Source organism: Callospermophilus lateralis, chromosome 2, assembly GCF_048772815.1.
Source record: "Callospermophilus lateralis isolate mCalLat2 chromosome 2, mCalLat2.hap1, whole genome shotgun sequence".
Taxonomy (NCBI): domain Eukaryota; kingdom Metazoa; phylum Chordata; class Mammalia; order Rodentia; family Sciuridae; genus Callospermophilus; species Callospermophilus lateralis.
The window spans coordinates 103,180,402-103,198,003 of record NC_135306.1 but is presented as its reverse complement, the minus strand read 5'-3'; the positions used below and the strand labels follow the sequence as shown (position 1 = coordinate 103,198,003).

Here is a 17,602-nt window from a genome sequence, read left to right as displayed (position 1 = left end):
ACAGAGACTAACCCCCAAAATTACAATTACAAAGGTGCCAAAAACATGCACTGGAGAAAAGATAGCCTCTTCAATGGTGCTGGGAAAACTGGAAATTCATATGCAACAAATGAAATAAATCACTCACAAATTGCTGGTGAAATTGCAAATTGGTGCAACCAATATGGAAAGCAGTATGGAGACTCCTTGGAAATCTGGGAACGGAGCCACCATTTGATCCAGCTATCCCTCTCCTCGGTCTATACCCAAAGGACTTAAAATCATCATACTACAGGGACACAGGCACATCAATGATTATAGCAGCACAGTTCACAATAGCTCAACTGTGGAGCCAACCTAGATGCCCTTCAGTAGATGAATGAATGAAAAAAATGTGGCATATATACATAATGGAGTTTTATTCAGCAATAAAAGAGAATAAAATCATGGCATTTGTAGGTAAATGGATGGAGTTAGAGAAGATAATGCTAAGTGAAATTAGCCAATCCCCCCAAAAAAACAAATGTCAAATGTTTTCTCTGATATAAAGAGGCTGATTCATAGTGGGGTATGGAGGGGAAGTATGGGAGGAACAGAGGAACTCTAGATAGGGCAGAGGGGTGGGAGGGAAAGGGAGGGGGCAGGGGGTTAGCAAGGGTGGTGGAATGTAGTAGACATCATTATCCAAAGTACATGTATGAAGACATGAATTGGTGTCAGCATACTTTGTATACAACCAGAGATATGAAAAATTGTGCTGAATATGTGTAATAAGAATTGTAATGCATTCCACTGTCATTTATTTATTTTTTTAAGAGAGAGAGGAGAGAGAATTTTTTAATATTTATTTTTTAGTTTTTGGTAGACAAACATCTTTGTTTGTATGTGGTGCTGAGGATCGAACCCAGGCCGCATGCATGCCAGGCTAGCGTACTACCGCTTAAGCCACATCCCCAGCCCTGTCATTTATTTAAAAAAAATAATAATTTAAAAAAGAAATAAAAAATTCCCTTCATCCACAGACCCAGGAGATGATGGTTTAATATGAGTGAACAGCCCAAATCCATAAAATAGGCAGTTACTATATGAGAACCACAGGTGCTCATGGCCTTGGATGAACCCTAAGCTGAGGATATATGAATGATATTATAGAGAATCAAAGCAAAAGAAATTAAGATAATGGGGCTAGATACAATGACACTGACCCCTCAAAAACAGAACTCACAAGCTCATTGATGTGGGTGCGGCTGCAGGACAGTTGAAGGAGGGGGAAGATCTCACTAAGGTAGTGGTTAATAAGGTTAAAATCACAAACCCTGAGTCCGACTATACATCCTTTGTGGACCATGGCACCTGCAAACCCCATTTAGTAAAAACCCAACACCTTCAGAGAACAGACCGTAGGTGACATGATGTCTCTATATAGCAGAGGCTGACAGATGGCCACATAGCAATCATATCCACAGCTGTTAGCAAATAACACTCTGAGTTGATCAAAAAGCAGAAGAAAAATATGTGAATCATGCATCCTGTAAAGGAGATGATGTTCTTCTCGGCGGGGGGGGGGGGACATCAATATTTTGGGAGTAAAGACAGATGCAAAACAGAAATCAGTGATGGATAGATTGAAGAGGAAAAAGTACACGGGTGTGTGAAGGTGTGAATTCAGGCAAATTAGGTTGATTAAACTTAAATTTCCCACCACGATGACTGCATAGTTCACCAAGAACAAGAAAAACAGGGGCAGCTGCAGCTCAGGTTGGTCTGTGGAGCCGTAAGAACAAACTCTGTCACAGAGGAGTCATTCTCTAAAGCCACTGACTTCAGAGGTGGGATCTATAGAAGCACGAATAGAAGATGACATTAAGAATGAACCCCAAGACTTTGACCCCAGGAGCTGCTGGTTTCCAAGCTCAAGATTGTCCAAAGACACACAAAAAGTCCTCCAAAGAGCAAGACTTCCTATGATGACCCTCGAGGAGTAGCCATTTCCTTCCTGCTTCTCCCACAAGCGTGTCCCTATTCAAGGAGAATAGTTGACCTTCCAGAGTCTTGAACATTATTTCCTCCCTTTTCTTCAGTCTTCACTAAAGATTAGGATGGAAATGAATAACAAATAAGTGGTGTTCTCCACACCCAAAGTTTATATAACTTTGGGCTTAAAAATAAATTATCAAGACAAAAATGATTCAATGCTCACCCAGTTCCCCTGGAGGTCTCACTCCTGCTGGACATCAAGGAGCTTCACCCCAGAGTTCTGTGAGACAAAGTTACTCATGATAAGGGAGGTAACAGCAATCAAGTCAGATCTGTCTCTCACATGCTAGAAGAGAAACTCTCAAGAATGTGCCTGGATTTCTATTTGAAAATATCTCCTGAAAGTTCTCTTCATTTGGATGAAGGAAAACAATAACTTTATGTGAGCCTCCAAAATGTAAATAAGAATATTTCATGCCCCATAGATCTGAAAATTATGTTCTCCTTTTTAATTTGCTCTCAAGTTGGATGAGCCCCTTGAGAGTTGAAATTACTGAGTCCATGTTTGCATCTTGTGTAATATAACTAACATTGGACCTTTGGGGATTTAATCTTCTACTCGGTGTATAATTTCCCACCAGAAATTCCTGATCACCAGAGTGAATTACAAAGGAATTACAAAGCCCCTATTGTTGATCTTCTCCTAATGCCCTGAGAGGGAAGTCCAGGGCAGAGTCACTTTCCTTTCCTGGAATGTTCCTAACAACCCTCTGGATTTCATTAAGAAACATTAAATTGTATGTTTAACTCGATCAAACAGAATTGCAGCACAGAGATTGCAAGAATTGGAGTAAAGACTCGAGACAGTATGAGTTTAAATCCAGCTTGTTCATGTTCCTGTTAGACTGTGAGCGTGTATCATCACTTCAGTGAACATTGTTCATTTACATATTTGTATTTCAGTTACTGGAGATTGAACCCAGAGGCATTGCACCACTGAGCTAAACCCACCAGCCCATTTTAATTTTTATCTTGAGACAAGAGTCTGGCTAAGTTGCTGAGGATCTCACTAAATTGCTGAGGCTGGCCTTGAACTTGTGAATCTCCTGCCTCAGTCTCTCAAATCATTGGGATTATAAGCATGAGTAACTGTGCCAGGCACCCCCCATACCCCTTTTTCATTTTTATTTATTTACTTGTTTGTTTGTTTGTTTGTTCTAATTAGGTACATATTACAGAATAATGCAATTTGATTCATTGTACACAACTGTAGCACATCTTTTCATTTCTCTGGTTATACACAATGTAAAATCGCACAGTATGTGCAGTTATATATGTACCTAGGGTAATAATGTCCATCTTGCTCCACCATCTTTCCTGCCCCCACTTCCTTACCCCCTCTACTTACCCTTTGCCCAATGAATGTTCCTCCATTTTTCCCATGCCCCCCATTATGGATCAGCATCCACTTATCAGAGAGAACATTTGGCCTTTGGTTTTGGGGGGATTGACTTACTTTGCTTAGCACGATATTCTCCAACTCCATCCATTTACCTGCAAATGCCATAATTTTATTCTCTTTAAATGCTGAGTATATTCCATTATATATGTATGTGTGTGTGTGTGTGTGTGTGTGTGTGTATATATACACACACACTACAGTCTTTTTTTTATCCATTCATCTATTTTAGGACATCTGGATTGCTTCCACAGTCTAGCTATTGTGAATTGAGCTGTTATAAACATTGATGTGGCTGTGTTACTATAGCATGCGGATTTTAAGTCCTTTAAGTATAGACCAAGGAGTGGGATAGTTGGGTCAAATGGTGGTTTCATTCCAAGTTTTTAAAGAAATCTCCATACTATTTTCCAGCTTGGTAGCACCAATTTGCAGTCCCACAAGCAATGTATGCATGTGCCTTTTCCCCCTACAAATCCTAGCCAACACTTATTTTTGTTTACATTCTTGATAACTGACATTCTGACTGGTGTGAGATGAAATCTTAGAATAGTTTTGATTTTCATTTCTCTAATTACTAGAGATGTTGGACATTTTTCATATATTTGTTGAGAAGTGTCTGTTCAGCTCCTTAGCCCACTTATTGATTGCATTATTTGTTTTGGGGGTGTTAAGTTTTTTAAGTTCTTTATATATCCTGGAGATTACTGCTGTATCTGACATGTGTATGGCAAAAATTTGCTCCTTCCATTGGCCTTTCCTTTAGTGTAGTTCATCCCTTTGCTGATTTTCATTGTTGTTTTTCATTTCCTCCTCATGCAACATTTTGCTGAGAACGCTCTGTAATGCAGGCTTTCCCATTGTAAATTCTTAACTGTTTTATTATGAAAAGTTTTTATTTCATCATCAAATCTGAAGCTTAATTTTACTGGCTATAAGATTTTTGGTTGGCATCCATTTTCTTTCAGAGCTTGGTATATGTTGTTCCAGGGTCTCCTGGCTTTGAGGGTCTGGATTGAAAAATCTGCTGAGATCCAATTGGTCTCCCCCTTTATGTGATCTGATTCCTATCTCTTGTGGCCTTTAAGATTCTGTCCTTATTCTGTAGGCTAGGCATTTTCATTATAATGTGCCTTGGTGTAGATCTGTTGTAATTTTGTAATTTTGGTGTCCTGTAAGCCTCTTGTATTTGATCTTCCAATTCATTCTTTATGTTTGGGAAATTTTCTGATATTATTTCATTGAAGAGATTGTGCATTTCTTTGGTTTGAATCCCTGTGCCCTCCTCTGTCCCAATAAATCTTAGATTTGGTCTTTTGATGCTATCCCATAATTGTTGGATGTTCTATTTATGGTTTTTTGCCATCACTATTTGGTCAACTTTATTTTCAAGATTGCATATTTTGTCTTCCTTACCTGATATTCTGTCTTCTAAGTGATCTATGCTGTTGGTAATGCTTTCTATTGAGTTTTTTATTTGGTTTATTATTTCCTTCATTTCAAGGATTCTTTTTTTCAGAATCTCTATCTCTTTCTTGAAGTGATCTTTTGCTACCTGTACTTGTTCCCTTATCTCTTTGTTGGAGTGATCAATTTTTTCCTGTACTTGCTCATTTAGGTCATTCTTTAGTTCACAGATCATTCTAATTATCTATATTCTGAACTCCTTCTCTGACATTTCATCAACTGTGCTGTGCATGAATTCTAGTATTATAGCATCTTGGTTTGTTTGGGGCACTTTCTTCCCTTGTTTTTTCATGTTGCTATGTGTCTTCCTTTCTTGCAGTTCATATCTAAGGTATTATAGTTTCTACCCTATAATCTTGTAGTGTCCCTGAAGATTACCTGTACCTCACCTTGGTGTTGGGCTTCCAGTCCCCACTGGTGTCTCACTCTGGATGCTACTGCAACTAAAGGTGGTGGCAGCAATAGCAGTAACTCAAGATAGCTGAGAGTGTCCCAAGATGGATGCAACCACTTTCAGAGATAGGGCTGAAAAGGCAGGACTTAAAATGGGTTTGGGTTGCCTGTTCATAGAAACAGCTGCCTCCAGGCTCTGTCTGTTGTTGCAAGGTGGAGGCTACTGCTTGGACAGAGCTATGATGATGGCTACAGTGTCAAGATGGAGGTAGGCTAGGCCTGGGCTCCCAGGTGAGTCATTGGAGGGTTCTGGTCCTGACCTGGGCCTGGGCCCCCTGCACTGTTCATCAGGGGCAATCCTGGGCTCCTGGGTAGGTCTGCTGGTCATCGGGGCTGTCCTGGGCCTAACCTGGGCCTAGACTCCCATGTGGGTCCTCATTTTGGTGCTAAGACAGGGCTTCACTAAGTTTCCCTTGTGTCCCTCTGCCTCAGACTTTTGAGGAGCTGGAATTATAGGCATGTTCTGCAGCACCAAGTTTTTACATTTATACATTGAGTGTGTGTGTGTGTGTGTGTGTGTTTACCTCTATGAAAGGAATGTCATCAAAAAGAGCTAGGTGTATGTCTCTTGAATAGAGTTTTTGCCTAAGAAACAGAAGGACCTCAACTTGAGCCACATAACAAAATATAATAATTATTATTATAAAATTGGAATCACACTAAAAATGCAATTCCATCATGTTGTGGGAATTAAGTGAGATGATTAACATAAAGTATTAAAATTGTGCCTGCCAGGTAAAAACAGCCTAATAGAAATTAGTACCCCTTCCCTTCTTCAATTTGCTTCTTCATATGAATCACGGATTCTCCACTTTGGTACCATTAAAATTTGGGTGAGCTGAGTCTTGTTGTAGGGCTATCCTGGGTAATATTGAATGCATGGCATCCCTAGGCCCTGCCCTTTAAATGCCCTTTAAATCCCAAACTTACTCACCACTTGTGACCAACAGTAATTTCTCCAGTGATAGATTCCTTGGGATTCACTGCTGCTTAGAAAAAGATGTGCCAATATATGGCACATTGGCATGCTGAGTACTTTAACTGAAGGACATTGGAAGGACTCAGAACAGTCTTTTTCTGAACTTGTGATGTGCTTCTCCCTCCTATTTTCCTTCTCCCACAGTGCAGGCCATAAAAAAAAAAAAAAAAAAAACAAGAATTTCCCTTCCTCAAGGTGAGTTATAGAAAAATGGAACCCTTTTTCCTCAAAGTTAGTCCTAAATCATAGAAATACTACCCTCAGCTTCCCCCTTACTTTCTGAGTAATAGCTGGTCATAAAGAAATTCTCAGATGTTTCTTGTATGAGACATGATCATAAGAGCCTCCTCCTCGAAGGGGGTCTGACTATCCCAGGAAGAAGGAATACCACACAGAGACTTTAGGAAGAATCAGAAGACAGTACTTGCTGGGTTTCCCCTTTCAGATATTACATTAGCTCCTGCACTTTTGTCCAATCACATTTCTATGTAACTTTCCTTTTTTCACCAAACCCAGCCATAAGAATGGAGAGGTTTCCCTGGTTTATGGGTCCTCGTTTCTGAAGTTTCCCTTGTCAAATAAAATTTTGATTAAGCAAATCTGTTATTTTTTTCCTCACTGACCTTTCTTTCATTATAAGAGTATTGGCCATGACCCTTATGAAGAGGGTGGTACAAAGGGATTACAACTCCCCATCCCTACAGGACCATAATTGTCCATGTTTGAGAACCCCTGGTCTTTCTGGACAGCCTGCCTCCAGCTATTACTCCCACAGGGAGTTCTATGTAATATCTCTTTATGTGTGTCAAGGTCAATGTGCCCCAAACTGAATTCACACTTTCTTATGATTCTCCAGACTGCTCTTCCTCAGTTCATTTTTTAAGTTTAACTCCTTCTCTGTCTTCATCCTGTCTTCAAAGAGGTAAAGGATCCATGTCCTTTAAAGGTCTGGACTATCACAGACTAAATCTTATAGTCTCTTTACCTCACATTTAGTTTACTCTAAAAGTTTTTTAGCCTGGACACCTATTGCAGATTCTCATTTGACATTTGTAACTATTCACCACCACCACTGCATATACACACCCCTGATCTTCCTGTTCCCAATTTAATAACTAACAATATGATTATCATTATAAATTGAGTTATGTCAATATTTCTGTTATTATGAAGACTATTTAAAAAGATGTCCACAACTAATTATATTCTTTCATTTTTTCATTTCCATAACCCCCTTTCTTGTTGGTTTTCATACTGTTCCCTGTATTGTTCTGATGTATTTCCAACTTCCCAATTTTTTGTAAATCTTTCCTTAGTACATTCAGTCATGGGTATTCAATTTTATCTTCTTAAATAAAATTTTCAGGAGCTTCTGACTTCCTCCCCTACTGAAAGAGGGAGGAGTGATACAAAACCTGAGATCATCATACAAAATCTTGAGATCACCCATCATCATCATGTTCATGTTCTATTTCAAGGACATAATTGATTTGTTGAAGACGGGAAGGTCTCTCTTCCCACTATTTATTCTGCTTGGTTCTGCTTGGTTTTAATATCAGGTGATCTCTAAAGAGAGTAAAGAGAGGAATAACAGAATCCCTAGGTGGCTGAAAAGAATACAGAAAAATGACTATTTCTTTTTCTTTTTTCATTTTTTAGTTAAGATGGACACAATACTTTATTGTATTGATTTATTTTTATGTGGTGCTGAGGATTGAACCTAGTGACTCACAATGACTAGGCAAGTGTTCTTCCACTGAACACAACCCCAAATGACTATTTTTAATGAATCCTTGTCATGGATTTGGCCTGTGTCAATCAGACTTGATTATATCATGTCTCATGAGGACATTGTTTATCAAAATTGAATAAAGTATGTTCCCTGTATCAGAAATAATTCAATCAAATAATAAAATGAGAATAAATAGAATGTTATGCACTTTCAACAGAGGATATTAAGACAGAGTATTAGTTTTACCAATATTACAAGGGACAAAAGGCAAAATGTTAACAATGTAAAAATATAAAGATTTATAGATTAGAGGAAAAACACTACCATTCCCAGGTCTAGTGAGAAAAATAGAAAAGAAAGGAGAACTAGATACTAGAATATAAGAGGAGCTCCACAGGATTACTGCTTGGATTGAAGTAGGTTTGAAGGTGACCTAGATTTGATGCTTGGCATTCTGTAATAGTTGTTCCCAACGAAGGAAACCAGATGTGAGGCCTAACAAGTGCTCTAGACACTCTACTGGCAATGCCTAGGCAATGCAGTAAGGGCAGATTGCATGGTGGGTTAGAGAACGCTACCCAGATACTGTCTACACAACTAACCAGGTGCTGCAAGTTAAGCACATGTGCACGGGCAGGCCATTTGCATGCCTTCTTTTAGAATTATTTAAGGCAATGACAGCTCACTTCCAAAAAAGAAACAGTAAAGTGTTTTTAATTTATTAATATCATCATTCATTATATTTTATTAATAATTAATTAAATAGTAAATTTATTATCTAAATAAGACACTTCAATTAACAGCTATTTCTTAATATAAAGTATATCACACATTCTAAATATACAGATGGAAAAAGCATTTTAGGAATAGAGAAACTATATAATGGATTCCATGTTAAAAGTGCCATATGTCTTATTCATGATAAAAAGTTTAAATAAGCTAAAGAAATGTTTGTAGAAATATGGATTATTATCATTCACATACAATTAATTTTCATGATAAAACTCACTACATAAGTAAACTATGGCTAAAATACTTTTATTAACTTAGTGTCTATTCTGTTCCCACCAAGTGAAAAAAAAATTTACAAAAAGAACCACAAGTTCTCTTTCAATGCATTTACTATTTCATGTGGTATTAATATAAATTTTATGAGGTAATCCAACATACCCCATTGTTGGGATACAGAGATACGCTTGTATTATTTCGCTCTGATCCTCTGTTATAGCTGTTTCAGGCAACAAAACATGAAGTTAAACATTAACTTTTCAATATTTAATGTATTGGACTGTTAAAGGTTCTCAGAAGCAGATAGCATATTGCTACAAATTTTGTGCCATTTATCAAAGACAATGGAAAAATCAGAAGGATTAAGGAAGGAGGGTGAGAAAAATAGAAACAGCCAAAATCAAAGGGATCTTATTCTGCTTTTAAACTTTACACAGCTCGTAATGAAGACATTTATCAAATCATGTTACCTATAGCAGTAACAATATTAATAATAATGAAAAAGACTCTGAAAAATTTGGCACTTCATTGTTTCTGCCAGGAATAGAGAAACTATATAATGGCGCGACCAGCTCGAGCTTCATAAAAGAAGGTTCAAAGCATAGAAATTTACTAGTGAGTTTTAAAATTAAAGAGACATACTCTCATTACCTTTAATTCCCAGCTCCAGAGACACTTCTCCTAGCTCCCACCTCCAGCCACCTAATACGGTGATGAGGTTTACAGAAGAGGCTAGGGAGAGAGGGAAAGCGCGCCAGGGAGTGTGCTTTTATTGGGGAACAAAAAATTCAAGGGAAAATCCCATCCAATGAAGGTCCAGGGGGCAGCATCCCAAGATCAGGGCCAGCTATGGGGTCTTCAGGTCAGTGTCCAGGCACACCTCCACACGGACAAGCCCTCATACCTGGGACAGGGTGGGGAAGACTCTGACACAGTTACATCTAAGCGCCCCTCACCCAGCCAGGGAGGTAACTCAAATCACATGGGAGGATGGCCTCCCACAATTGTTGAAACAGGAAGACATGTTTCTGAGCATTTTGTAATACAAAAATTTATCATATTTTTTTCCCAGATAAGGAATAGCTCAGGAGACAGAAAGGGTATAAAAGAATAATGAAAAACATCAGTGCATATGTTGCTTTAAGACCATGCCTTTAGTTATTTTGAAAATTGTGAAAAGTGTCAGAGATAAAGAAAGATGAGATTAGATTAGCTGTAAGAGAGGTTGTAAGACAACTCTACTGAACCACACATAAGACTATCAACAGAAGTCACCAATAAAAACTTAATGCCTTTCAATTTATGGACATGATTATTGCTTCTAATTAGAATAAGCCTCTGCTCTGAATTTTAATCCCAGCATTCCTCAGTGCAATTTTGACATCCTTGTTCCTCAAACTGTATATGAGAGGATTGAGCATGGGCACCACATTAGTGTAGAAAACAGAAAATATTTTTCCCTGGTCCATAGACCCAGAAGAATATTTAAGATACATGAATGCAGCTGATCCAAAAAAGAGAGAAATAGCAATGATGTGAGAGCTGCAGGTACTGAAGGCTTTTGATCTTCCATGAATGGATTTGATGTGAAGAATGCTGGTAAGAATGAAAATGTAAGAAGTCAATATGGTAAAGCTGGGGACTGTGATATTAATGCTTACCACCACAAGAACGACTACTTCATTGACATAGGTGCTGATGCAAGAAAGTTGGAGGAGGGGGAGTATGTCACACAAGTAATGGTTGATGACATTGGCATTGCAGAAGGTCAGTCTAAGCATGCAGCCCGTGTGGGCAGTGGCTCCAACAAATCCCATCACATAGGCAGCAAGAGACAATGCAGAACAGACCTGCTGGGACATGGTGACCCTATACAGCAATGGGTTACAGATGGCCACATAACGATCATAGGCCATTGAGGTCAACATGTAGCACTCAGAGATGACAAAAAAGAGAAAGAAGAACAGCTGAGTCATGCACCCCACATAGGAGATGGCATTCCTCTTGGAGACAAAGTTCATCAACATTTTGGGGCTGAAAACAGAAGAGTAACAGAGATCAATGAAGGACAGGTTGAAGAGGAAGTAGTACATAGGGGTGTGCAAGTGAGAATTGAGACCAATAAGTGTGAGCAAGCCAAAGTTGCCCAGGATGGTGACAATGTAGATCATTAGGAACAGGTGAAAGAGGGGAAGCTGAAGCTCCTGAAGGTCTGTTAATCCAGTCAGAACAAACTCAGTCACCAGGGAGTCATTTCCGGTCAGCATTCTCTTTGTTGAGAGTCTGGGAGAACAGAACAAATCTTCATTAATAGAAGACACAACTCTTTGTTTCTAAACTCATATTTACAATAAGGGAGACTTGTATCTAAACTGAAGAAAGTTCTCCTTCGTTTGTAGCATCCAAATGCTTACTGCTACATGCTCCCCTTCTGTCTTTTGTCTATGAGAGAAATGCGGCAAACTATGGCTCCTGTCCTTACTAGATAATAAAGAGGTAGACTGATGGAACTACAGCTTGCTGAGGAGCTTGGGTAGTAGAGACACCTGTGTCAACTCTACCTCTACTTCATCTGTCCCTTCAATTTTTACTTACTACTCATATTTCCTTTATTCTACTAGACATCTCAGTTCCCTTGCAATGACTAGTAAAACAGAGATGATTCCTCGAAGGCAGAGACCATATCAATATTCTTCCTAGAAGGGAGTCCCTCCTATCTGAATAGATTACATGTACCTTATTAAAAGGATACATAAAGTAAAAAATTGATAAAAGATGAGGAGTTCTTTCATAAGGAAGGTTTATATTTAACCATAAACTTGAGTGTTTCTACACATTTTCCTCTATTCCTCCCTAGTTAGAGGAAGAAGAAAGAATGGTAAATATGCTTTCAATGGTATTTTTATGACGGCATAAAAGAAAATATTCAGATGCTTGTTATATTAATTGTAAAGTTTGAAAAAAAATGCCAAACTCTACTCTTAAGACTCTTAAACTCTTAAATGCATAGCACACATTAACACTTTTTAAAAAGACAAATGTCTCCTCCCTGTGGTATTGCTATGTTTCTTGTGTATCACTTGGAGCTGCCCGATTGAGGCAGAAGCCAACCTAGAGGTTAAGATGAGACAAGGAAAGGAACTAGAGTCAGAGCTCTGAGCTGCTGAGCTGTTATTTAAAAGCATAGTTCTTCACATTTTTTCACACATGGAGAGTGAGAGAGACAGAGACCAAGTTAACTCACCCACCTGCCACTCAGAGAACTCAGTGGAAGTTATTTATTCATGTTTCACCTCCACTGTTCTGGAGGAGGAACTAGCTTCCAGATTATCAGAGCAGATCAGATGCAGTCACAGATCCTTCTTTTTACTTGACTGGCAAAACTGTCAGAGAACAGATCTCCTAATCTGAGTGTTCTGGGACTAATTCTGAAGCAAAAGCAAATTTCTAGCTATAAATTTGTCCAGAGGATGTGAAGGTAAGCCATAGACTTGACACCAAGGCCACTATGTCATATACATGGCCATTGCTAAGGCTTATTAATCTATGGACTTGATTAGAATTCCTGGAGTGTCTCCTGGGTCCTCCTCTTGGTGATGAACTAGGAGGGGAGGAACTAATGGTGTCTCTGTTTACACCCTAATTCATGAGAGTAGGTGTGAACTACCCACCAAGGATTCTACAGTCCCCAGGCATATTATAGAAGCCTCTGCTCTCATTCATAAAGATGTAAATATAATTAATATTCACTGATTATAATCCTAGGTAATACATCAATTTTAGTAAAAAGTATGTAGAATTTTGTAATTTTTTTGCTCATTTTTAATAATTTGAATCTTTTTAAGTGATTAGTAACTATACATATTTTAGAGATACAAAGAAAAAATGTACTTTGATTTCAGGTATTTTAAGAAAAAAGTTATGCAATGTAAGAGTGATCTTTTATTTCATGAAAATGTAATTATCTTGAGTATTCTGATGCAATAAGTCTTTGTGTTTAAAAGATTGCAATCAACTCTGTGGGCTGGGGTGTAGCTCAGCGGTAGAGCGCATGCCTAGCATTCATGAGGCTGACAGCACTGAAAAAATCAAAACAAAACAAAATAAGAAAAAAAATCACTATTCATTGGCTGACATTTCAAGAAAATATGACATTAGAATTTTTCTGTATACATGAATATGTGCTTGTGCTTGTGAGAGTGTATCTACTTTTTAAGGTTTTTATTTTAAAATAGCTATAAATTCACAGAAAATTGCAAAAGTGATACTAAGTTCCCTTGAATTCGTCACCCAAATTCTTCCCATATTGACATTTTCCATCACTGAAGAACAAAAACAAAACTAAGAAAGTGACATTTGCATAATAATGGTAATTACCCCGCATAACTCGTTCAGCTTTCAGAAACTCAACCTGCACTTGTGTACATATATAGAACCTACTTTTCTATGTGATTCAGTCCTATGTACTTAGAGCAAACATCACCACCACAAAGATTCATAAATGTTCCACCACAATAATTGAACTTCCTGGCACTACCTTTGTATTGTTCCACCCAAACCCTCCCATTTTCATCTCTGTCCCCTGGCAACAACAAACTTGTTCTCCATCTCTTTCATTCTGTAAATGATGTATAAACCTACACAATGTGTCACCTCTGAGATTTTTTTTTCTAACCGTAACTCTATCTAGGTCCATCCAAATTGTTGGCGTATCAACAATTTTTCCTTTAACTGTTGGGTAGTATTCCATTTTTGACAAACCAAGTTTATTCAGCCTTCTTTAGCAATTTAAAGTATACTAGAAACTGGATACAGTGGCTTATGCCTGTAATCTAAGCTACTACAGAGGCTGATGCAGGAGGATGGAAAATTTAAGGTCAGCCTCAGCAACTTAGGGAGACCCTTTTTCAAATCTTAAAAAATAAAAAGGACTGGCGATGTGTCTCAGTGGTAAAGTACCCTAGGTTCAATGCTAAATACAAAAATACTCTTACTACTAATAATAACAATAATACTTTAATGCCTTAACTAGGTGCACATCCCTGATAGTAACACTAACAAGGAGATGAAGTTAATCCAATAGAACTTGCTATTTTTGAATGTGTGCTGGTTTCTGATGCTCACAGTTTTCTTTATTAGGAGTTCAGAAACCACCACTTTATTAATGTGCTCTACAATCTCACACTGGACCAATCATGAATTCATTAGATTAAGTACAATAAATATAAATAAGAGGTTTTTTTCAAAACAAAATAATTGTATAATATTCAAGAGATATCAGAATTAAAACTAGTTGGCCATGCTAGTGCATACCTGTAATCTGAGTTACTTGGGAGTCTCAAGCAGGAAGATGGCAAATTCAAGGTAATCCTGGGTAACTTAGTGAGACCCTGTCTCAAAATAAAGAGTAAAAAGGGCCAGAGATGTGGCTTAGTGGTAGAGCACTCCTGGGTTCAAGCCCCAGTACCCACCCCTGAAACACACACACACACACACACACACACACACACACACACACATACACACTAAGTATCTGTCTTGACACAAAACTAAATCTGGTTATGTTGTGGAAAATGTTTCAGGGAAGGGGTGAAAGATCACAGTGGAGTCTGGTTCCCCTCGGATGTTCTGTAAGTCAAGTGAGTCTCTTTCTTTTCCCCCCAAGATTAAAGACTGTCACCCTCAGATTTGCATAGGTCTCATAATCTGTCAAAGACATGGTGAACACAGAATATGTACCACCATTACTTTTTGTGAAAGTACACAGCATAATTATCTGTCATAAGCAAATCACTAAAGAAAAAGGAATTTCAGTACGAGATATGTGTAAAAACAATGGGAATCTTTGCATTTTTGCATAACCCTCTAATCAATCACCTCTCTCTCTCTTTCTCCCCATCAATGTGGTTGATGCAAAAATTATGCAAAGATGGGTGCAGATAAGGATTAGCAACCATCCTGCACAGAAGTCTGACCCCAACAGTGAGCAGATGCAACATACACCTCATGTACTGTAGCTGTGTGTTACTCTTAGTGACAGGCAAGGAGAGATGGTCAGTGACTCTACTAGCTTGCAGTTGTAGTTATGCTTAGAGCAAGTATGCTCTAGACTGCAGGAATGCACAGCACAGAGTGGAAAGAACCTGTTATCCATACATTCCTGGGAGACCAGGAGGCTCCATACATGCTCCCTGGAGATAGAAACATCCACAGAATAAATTACACATTAATTAAACTTAGCCTGAGTTTTGTACACAATCCCCTACTCATCACGCATCCTGGCAGCTGTCAGAAACAAATATAAAATATTTTTTTAGTATAATACCTACTTACAACAACCAAAAACTAAAGAAAATGCTGCCTCTCCCCCATGTCATCAAGCTAAGTGGAGAGCTAAAGTTCTACTTCCTGCTTCGTGGTAGCAAGGGGTTCTCCGATTCCCTCATGGGTGACATCAGCAGGGCCATGTGGAGGCTGAGCTTTGCCCCGTGTCTGGAGGTAGTAGGTGGAAATCCAATGCCCTCCCTGGGGCCAAGAAAAATCCAAACTTCCTCCCTCACCCACCAGCAACAAAGTTGAACAGGGCGATGCTCGTTGGTATTCCACTTTCCCTGCCAGTGCCACATCAGTGAGGCCAAGCAGGGGGCTGAACTGAGGCACTGCTGCCCATGCCACACTAGGCCAGCAAGGTCACCTGGGGAGCTTACCATGCACTTCCACATGGGATATTAGTATACTGAGGAGCATTTCTTAGTCTTTTTCTCACATTTAATATATAAGTTATAAGAAGATCATAAATAATTCACATCTTAAAAAAAAAAAAAAAACCTGCGTGTAGATTAAAACCTCAGTAAAAGTGTCAGGATTCTTTTATTTTAAGGAGTTTGAGGATTTTCTAATTAACCTGATCTTCCAAGGGAATAAATTCCCCTCAGGTAGAAAGACTTGACTCCTGAAAAAAAAAATTCTCTTTCTTACTAAAAGAGAGAATTTAAAGGTACCTAACAATGAAAAATGGTAAATATTTAAAATGATGGAAATACTGATTACTTGATTTGATTAGTACCATTGAATACATTGAGCAAGGACACTAATGTCAAAAGGATGGTGTCACAAAACTCTTTACCTCTAGGGAAACACAAGTCATGAGACCACAGTGACTGAGGTCATTATAACCTTGCAAAGCAGATCTCTACAGACATCCTGATGCCATGAAGATAATAAGTAATCCTAAAAAAGACATTTCCAGCTTATGGCAATTCTTACCTGAAATGAATAGCATAAGTGATAAATGACCAATCCTTATCTTATGCTATTCAATGCAATTGTAACAACCAGTTTGCTGTAATCTTATTGTCTGTTTTATTTTTAATATATTAAAATGTAGATTCTTTGGATTTCTTTTTGGGAGAATTTATTTTAGGCAACTAGAATCAGTGTTGCCTTGGGTGGCAAGACACTTTGTAGCTCAAATCAACTATTATCACACTTGGTTTGCATCAACTTGCCTCTTAGGGTAATATATTTAGTGACCATGAATGGAACCCAAAGTGACTATCTTTGACTCCCCAGCAGCTCAATTAGAAGAAGAAAAAGAAAGAGAAGGAGAAGGAGACGGAGAAGGAGAAGGAGAAGAAGGAGGAGGAGGAGGAGAAGAAGAGGAAGAATCCTCATTCTTTACATAAAATCTAGTACTTTCAATGTTTTGGTCTGTTTTATCTTTTTCCTTGTTTCACTGTTTTGTTTTTCTCAGTATACTTTCTTAAAGGAGAAAGTTATATTTTACTCTTGTATTAGTTTGCTAGGTCTACCATAACAAAATACCACAGACACGGTAACTTAAAAGGCAGAAACTTATTTATTCACAGCTCTGGAGGCTGGAAGTTCTCAGTCTCATTATCAGCAGATTTGTTCTCTTCTGAGGTTCCGCTGCTTGGCTTCAAGATGTCTGCCCTTTTCCTGTGTCCTCACCAGATTCTTCTGCTGTGTATGTGCATTTTCTTGGTTCCTTGCATCCAAATTTCCTCTTCGTATAAGGACACCAGTCAGATAAGATTAGGGTGCGCCCAAAAGGTTCATTTAAATAATCATTAAAGACCCAGTTATGTGAGTATCAACAAAGAATAGTGTCCTAGAGGAATGAACACCAACACCTCATTTTGCAGGAACACAATTAAGCCAGTGACAACCAGTGTTCACTAAACAAGGTAAAGATAATGTGGAATTTCACTGAAATATCAACATCAAAACTTGATGGACATGATATCATGTTTTGATTTTCTGAGAGTAAGAGGTTGTCAAACATAAATTGGCATGAAGTCATGTGCTACTTAGAATGTCCATTTCATATTTAATAAAGATACTTCTTTTTAACATTTATAGATAGTCCTGTGCTATCCGGCTTCCAATTATATGACTCTTAATAATGTAAGGCATTTTTTCACATCTCTGAAATGATGACACATGTTTAGCAAATTGCCAATATTTTGCTTTTTCAAGTATTGTTTCACAAGGAATGAATGAATTGATGAATAAATAAAACTGTTAT

General features: G+C 38.2%; 1 protein-coding gene and 1 pseudogene across 1 annotated transcript; both read right to left on the bottom strand.

Moving 5' to 3' along the window:
• Positions 1-966: 966 nt before the first annotated feature.
• Positions 967-5,663, bottom strand: LOC143386869 (olfactory receptor 8C8-like; annotated as a pseudogene).
• A 4,716-nt stretch (positions 5,664-10,379) lies between these two features.
• LOC143391059 (olfactory receptor 8B3) lies at positions 10,380-12,042 on the bottom strand. Its single transcript, XM_076843619.2, has 2 exons — positions 12,034-12,042; positions 10,380-11,324 (listed from the first exon to the last, which is right to left on the bottom strand). The coding sequence occupies exon 2, from the start codon at positions 11,319-11,321 to the stop codon at positions 10,380-10,382; it is 942 nt and encodes a 313-aa protein (XP_076699734.2). The 5' UTR covers positions 11,322-11,324; positions 12,034-12,042.
• Between the last annotated feature and the right edge of the window lie 5,560 nt (positions 12,043-17,602).